The sequence below is a fragment of the Rutidosis leptorrhynchoides genome, chromosome 5 (assembly GCF_046630445.1).
Source record: "Rutidosis leptorrhynchoides isolate AG116_Rl617_1_P2 chromosome 5, CSIRO_AGI_Rlap_v1, whole genome shotgun sequence".
NCBI classification, from domain to species: Eukaryota; Viridiplantae; Streptophyta; class Magnoliopsida; order Asterales; family Asteraceae; genus Rutidosis; species Rutidosis leptorrhynchoides.
The window spans coordinates 292227641-292234848 of NC_092337.1; the positions used below are offsets into that span (position 1 = coordinate 292227641).

General features: G+C 36.8%; 1 protein-coding gene across 1 annotated transcript; it reads right to left on the reverse strand.

The window, feature by feature from the left end:
- Positions 1 to 4089: 4089 nt before the first annotated feature.
- On the reverse strand, positions 4090 to 6917 carry LOC139847433 (homeobox-leucine zipper protein ATHB-6-like). Its single transcript, XM_071837104.1, has 3 exons — positions 6455 to 6917; positions 5642 to 6003; positions 4090 to 4767 (listed from the first exon to the last, which is right to left on the reverse strand). The coding sequence occupies exons 1-3, from the start codon at positions 6513 to 6515 to the stop codon at positions 4360 to 4362; spliced, it is 831 nt and encodes a 276-aa protein (XP_071693205.1). The 5' UTR covers positions 6516 to 6917; the 3' UTR covers positions 4090 to 4359.
- Between the last annotated feature and the right edge of the window lie 291 nt (positions 6918 to 7208).

Genomic DNA, 7208 nt, shown 5'->3' on the forward strand with positions numbered 1-7208 from the left:
TGAGGTGTTTTGGTTAACTAATTTTGAAATGGCTCAAAATTAGGGTTTAAGTGTCATTTTGGGCAAAATGGGTGTTTAACACCTATGATTGGGTTTAATTGGTGTAATAGGACCATTCTCACGTGCGTTAGTGATTATTGGTTAGTTTGGGCGCGGTTTATGCTTAGAAGTGCATTTGGGTCGAAATTGCACTAAGTGTCAATTGGGTTGGTTTGTAAATCCACCCTAATTGTGTTGTTGTATTTGTGATAATGGAATAGGTACTTTCCATTGGCGAGTTGCGGATTGTTCGGTGGCATTCATCAAGGCGACAAAGTGAGTGTTAATATCCTATGTGCATATGTATGTGTAGGATGGGTGCGGGTCGGGTGAAGTGGTTCTCAGTTATAGAGCTAACTTCACATATAGGTGGATTTGATGGACTCGTGTAATAGGTCCAATTGGCACGATTGTGCGTCTTTGGTTGACCACCTTTGGCGAGGTGCACACTTTGTGTGTACGTTATCACATGTGCTTGTGATGTGGATTATACAACCCCAATGGCGAAGGGTTGGTATTGAGTTGTGATTGGAGAAGTTGATCACGTGTGTATGCGGATTCACGATGACTCGTGTGGTTCGATCATCTTATTGAGGTAGTGATCTCGTGTGGTTTCGGATTCACTAAGGCTCATGTAGTTCGGCCAAACTCGATGTTGTTATGGTATTGAAGATAGTAGTCTCGTGTGGATGCGGATTTACTAAGGCTCGTGTAGTTCGGCCAATCTTCATTTTGGTATTTGGTTTTCGGTATTTGGGTTAAGGGGTTAACCTTGGGCGGTTTACGCTTTGTTATATATTGTCGTATTGTTGTGATGTAGCTAACTCTCCGGGTGTAGCTTATTTTGGCATTGTTCACATCGTCGTTGGTGAACTTGATTTATTGTTGTTATTTTAGCTTGTTGCTTAGTGATCGTACGGTATGCTTAGCTTAGCTTGCCTTTATGCTTGGATGCTCCGGTATGTGTTATTTGATTACTTATGTGGCGTGTTCATTTTATGCATATATATGTATGTAGTATATTCTCACTCACTAAGCGTTAGCTTACCCTCTCGTTGTTTACATTTTTATAGATTTGCATGGAGGAGGTGGCTCGGGTAAGCGTGGGGACTAGTGGACTTGCGTAGTTTGATTTAGAAGATGTGCTTTTGGACCGATTAGGATTGGGTAGCGTATCCCCAATCACCATGCTCGGTTTTGTTGGACATTAAAATAGTCCGGTCGTGTTTACCCGTTCGGATATTTAAACTATGTATTAAATGTTTTAAAGCTCATTTAAATTATTATTGTGTTAAAGATGTTTTTGGAAACATAAATGGGACCTAAATATTAATGCATTAAAGAAAAAATTTTACGGGCCGGTTAAAATACGGGTTGGGTTGTTTCAGATTTGAAAATATAAATTACAATCTTGAGATCTATAACAAGAAATTCCAAATCAACAAGAAATACAAATTAACAAACCTTCATCATTCTGAGGTTCCAACACCAAACGATACCCAAACGTTGAATATCAAGCTAATCTAGATTAGAAAGCAAGGGGAGAAAGGTTATCTCATATGCAGAAAAATTTCGATTAGGTTGATGAAGATTTTAACACCAAAACATCATCAGATTTCAATGACGGATGATGATGATGATGATGATGATGAACAGTTGCATGTTCTTACGAAGAACACCAAAGTTGATTTCGCAAAATAATCCGTTTTAACTGATGGAATCCGAGTGAAACGTGCTCGAAATTAATCAATGAACACTCGTCAATCACTTTTAACACCTGTAAATCTCATATTTGTTCCAATTGATTTAATGACCGAAAAACTCCAATTCTAATTGATCTCGAATTTGTTGATGAAAATGAAATCTAATAAGTGACGAAGGTTAAGTTTATGTTCAGGAACTCGAATTCATGCTCAGAATTATGATTCAACTTCAAAATCAAAAGTGCCTAAAAAAGAGTCTAAGAAAAGAGTCTAAAAAAAGTTTAAAAAAATTGAGTGGCTTGGATTGCAATTTTGTCTATAAACGAAGGACCAACGGAGCAAAAAAGTCGAAGAAAAGAGTAAAAAGACAATTTTACCCCCACATGCGTGGCACATGTCAAGGGTTAACGGCTAATTTAGACGGCAAACTGACGGAGGGACTCGGATTGCAAAATTTTGCAATTATAAGGACTCGAAAATCCAAAAAAAAAAACTTGAGGGACTCGGATTGCAATTTCATGTATAATTGAAGGACCAACGGAGTAAAAAAGTCTAAACTTTTTGATATGCAACTTCGTGAGACTTTTGTTAACTTGTATTCTTACATGCAAATCCCCACCATAATATCGTTAATTGCTGGAATTGAAATGTTGCAAGCTTAATTATTGTGAGTAGGCCTATTGAGAGTGACGTCTCTACCCATTGACCGATCGTCAAGGGGGTACATAATAATGATTACGACACACGCGCAGTGTCAGGGGTTTATGTTTAGCTGGATATTATAACTCATGGCATATTGATATTTTGATGTTTTGAACTAAATCTTGTGGTCTAAAACTTTATTGATTATTAAACCTATGATGTTCACTCAACCATTGTGTTGACATTTTTAAGCATGTTTGTCTCAGGTGAAGATTAATTTATGTGCTGCCCTATGTTTTCTTGCTAGCTGATGCATTGAAGTCCACATATTTATGTCTTAACATTTGTTAGACAATTATTAATTACATTTGGATTTATCAAAAGAAAAGGGGGGAAGCAACTCAATTGTTGGCTTCGCTCCCAGATCGCTTCGTGAGCTCATTTAGTAGACAGCGTTTTTTTTTACTCTTTAATAGACTAGATTTCTCCACTAGTTTTGTTTCATGTATTTATTTCTCGAAAATGGCGAATTTTTTCTTCATCGTCCCCATAGCCTCCTTAAGGTTTCTTGTTGTTTGGGTGGTCCGGCCGGAGCTCCAGCAACTTGGCTGGAAAATTCCGGTTGAGCAGATGGTGGTGGTGTGATTTGTTATGGTGACTCTGGGAGTGGTGGTGGTTCGAATGGATTTTCGGCAGCTTGGTCGGAATCTGCCCGGTTGAGTTGCTGGTGGTTTGGGTTTGGGTGTCACTGTACTTTCACAGGTTTCACCAAGTCAGAAGCTTTTGGTTGGGCCACTTTGGTGGTATTGTGTGGGGATCGTTGGGGATCTAGGTCCGTGATATCCGTAGCGATGTTTGTTTGTGCCATTCTCACTCGTTCCATCTTCCTCGTCGTCGGATTTGGTTCGGAACGGTCCGGTGTTGTTGCCACCTTAGCGAGTCAAGGGTTGTTAAGCGCCAAAAAATCGGAGATCTGGAGTTGTATCTCGGTTTTTTCCCTAACATCCGTTAGGTAGGGTTTTGACACGTTAGATCGCGTTTTAGGGTTTTCTTAAATTTGCTGGCCAACGGGGTTCTATTCCGGTTTTCTGGTTGTGGTCTCGAGGCGGGTGTTCTTGGGCTGCCCGACGTGTGGTTTGGTTACAGATGTACAGGTTTGGGGATGATGCGGTTGGGTCTGGGGGCTTGTGAATTGAGGTTCGCAGTTGCAAACTTCAGTTCTGGTGATGACTTTTTTAAGATTCGGTGATTTAATTGGTAGTTACTACTCACGAAAGCAGTAGCTTCTCGTTATTGGTGGTTTGGTGGTATTGGGGTCCCATTTCCCCGATTATGGTTGTTGTTTCATCAATAATAGGGCAATTTCAATCAAGTTAATGTTGAACATTAGATTTACTTTACTTTCAAACAGATGTGCTCTGTATTTGTAACACTTCATGTAACGGCTTAGATCATCGAGTCTTTTTTTTTATTTATTTTTAATAATAATAATACGTTGTTCGAAGAAGGGAAAAAAAAAAAACTATCAAAACACACATTTTTCAATTGTTAGTGGTCCCATGAAGAAAAGATTCTTTTTAAGAAAATGACTTATTTTACTTTATTATTCTTCAACAAAATTACGTTGAGAATCCACGTGATTTGTTAAAACTTGCTAACTGGATCAAAAGTTCTTTACTTCAAAAATCGCAGTAATCATAAAGAAAGTGGTCACCTCCGTTAATGCGAGAAGTAGAATGGTAGTCATGACTTTTTGGTCAAAATGCTACGGAGTAACTCATCTCCAAAATATTGAATGCATCCGGATTTTCATTATAAAAGTTACATTAACTAAAATGGACTATTAGATTCTATAGATACCTCCCTCATGCTACCGACCTCATTCTTGTTTTTAATCTACATTTTTCAAAAACTTATTTCTATATAATTGTTTCCATCGCCCATCGGTGGTACTCGAAGATTAATTAACGATTCTTTAGTTTTCTTTCGTTAAGTTCCATGGATCTTGACAATACCATTGCAACGTAGGAGCTCGATCGTCCGAAAAGAAGTTGCAAGACTCATCCCCACTAAAGAAATTTTCTTCAACTTTCACAAATTGAGGTTGATAAGCTTTTTGGGCATCAACCATTATGGCTTTTGTGTCCGTTAATTGGTCACAATTCACAACATCTGTCATAGCTGCAACGTTCGAGCTATTGTTGTCTTCGTTCAAAACTGCACTAGAGTCACTATCTGATGACCCGTCTTTAAATTCAGAAAAATATGTCGTTGCCACCATGTTTTCGTACATTTCTGGTGATTTTTTATTGTCGGTTTCTTCCTTCATGGAGACATTGTTCTCTACGTCGTCCCCATATAACTTCGACTTCAATTCTCTAATCTGCACATGTAAACAACTTTTAATGCCTATACTTTTTGAAATAATCCTCATCTATACATAAAAATAGTTTATTAAAAATAAGAACATTTGGAAGACTCAAACTTACACATATACTATAACAATTTTTTTTTCTTTAAAAAAAAAAACGTAATAACATTAAACAGATCCGAAGATCAACTAGACAACAGCTACACAGAGACCTCCAAACAAACAGCAAAAACTAGGAAAGTAAAGATGCCAACACGCCAATGGGGCTTTGCCTCATTGGTCACCATGTTAACATGGTGTTCGAGGAGACCAGGGTTCGAGTCTCAGGGGGGGGGGGGATTTTCGTGAATTAACTTCGTGAGCTAACCACTAACATTGCCTTTCAAAAAAAAAAAAAAAAAAAAAAAAAAAAAAAAAAAAAAAAAAAAAAAAGATGCCAACACAGCCAACAAACAACAAAGAATACATGTGTAACAGCTATACTGAAAAGCATCCTTTAACAAATGACGGCACACAATTGCACACCTTAATTTCAAAATTCAACTATATATCTATATTGCCAAAACACTACCCAACAGTTACTAAGTATTTAATCAAATAATACAAACATTATTAAGTTATGGGTTACCTTAGTACCGTAATACCAAAGACAAAAATGTATAAGATATTTTCTACCCGGGAAGGGCAAATACTTTTTATAATCAAATATACGCGGTATAACCGGGTTATCATCCCTAACCGTCTCCGACTCTTTCTCTGGACACTCTATTATATGTTTAGATTGAGCTTTAAACATGAGACCTCTTGAGATTATTATGTCTACAAATAAACAGCCTATTAACATCAACCGATTTATAGACTAACAATTATGAGGGTGGGTACATACTTGTTTGAGTAGAGTTTCGTTGTCGTGTTTAACTGAATCATAATTACGTTTAAGTGAATCATAACTCGTCTTAAGAACACCATAATCTCTTTCAAGCTGTTTAGTCTTCCATCGAGCCCGACGGTTTTGGAACCAAACAGCCACTTGTCTCGGTTGCAGCCCAAGTTCTCGAGCCAACTTAACTTTCCTATCAGGTTCCAATTTATTGTCGACCTCAAAGTTTTTCTCCAACGCTTTCACTTGATCCACACTTAACCGCCGTTTCTTTTCCGAGATCAGGCCACCACCATCGTCATCTAAACCGTCCGTTAATAGCGACTGAAACTCGCGCGTGTATCCCACTCCTGGACTACTGCTTTCTTCTACATAATCACAATTCTTTCAATCAACTTTTACTTTTTTAATAAACGGAAAATGATCTGTACTGCTAGCTAGCAGCCTAGCAGCACATAATAAAATATGGACCACTTGTGGTCCATGACTCCATGTGTCCAACATGTAACAGAATCATACATATGCATATAACTATTAGTTATAACTAGAGGCGATTCAACATGTAACTATGCATAATTAGGTACTTCAAGCTCAAATTTAATTGTCCTGTATTTATTTATAAATGTGACAAATGGATTGTCCACAATTTTTTTTACACTAATGATTTACACAGGTAAGATAAAAAGGGTAAATAGTAAAATTGTAAAATTGTAAATTAAAAAATATACATATACAAAGTAATGTTTTTGTTTGGACAATTAAATTAGAACATAAAGAGTAGATTTGATAATGATTGGCAAACATGAATTGAATTATTACCTAGTTTTTGGCCCATGGGTAGTAATCCAACCAAGGAATCTGAGCTTCCATGTCTTTTCATGGTAGTAAAATATCAAACAATTATTGTTATTACAAAAATAGAAGATTGAAGAAACAGTCACAAAGATCTTTGGTTTAGTTCAAGGCAACACTTTATATTTGACTAAAACATGGCTGAAAATGGTGGTGATGCTTAGATGGTTTCATAGAGTGACTAAATCTCTTTGTTTTTCATCCATGTTTATTCTTCGTCATTTTTGTTACTAAATTATTATAGCTACTTATTGAGATCAGGGCAATTAAGAAGTGGAAAAAATGCAAAATTGAAGATCTTTTTAAGATGAGAACAGTAATTGTGAGAATCAAGAAAGTACTCCATGCATGTATAGAGTTTAATCTGAAAAAGAGAACATTAATGTGATAGATAAAGAATTAAATAAAGATGATGGATTGATGGGTAGGGGCAGATGAGAAAACTGGTTTCTATCTCAGCTGGATTTCACACTTTCCCTTTGTTTAAATAATAAACTTATGTTGTGACCAATGGTGTGGTTAAATCTTACTGGGGTTAGGTCTAGTCTCTGTGTATTATTCTATGTATAGCATAGATGTATCATAAAATAAAATCACCCATATAATAAAAAGAGAAAATCTGTGTTCCGGTATACTATACTAATATGTGTTGGTCCTCGTAATTTGAAAAGCAGTTGGTCGATTCCGCGTTGCTGTAATTGTTTTTTTGTCGAATGATATT

Excerpts from the sequence above, each read along its gene's own strand:
- LOC139847433 (XM_071837104.1), bottom strand. The coding sequence starts at position 6,515 with ATGAAAAGACATGGAAGCTCAGATTCCTTGGTTGGATTACTACCCATG. Across the intron at positions 6,004-6,454 it reads ACCCATGGGCCAAAAACTAG|AAGAAAGCAGTAGTCCAGGA; the intron begins GTAATAATTCAA and ends GTGATTATGTAG. Across the intron at positions 4,768-5,641 it reads ACGAAACTCTACTCAAACAA|ATTAGAGAATTGAAGTCGAA; the intron begins GTATGTACCCAC and ends TTACATGTGCAG.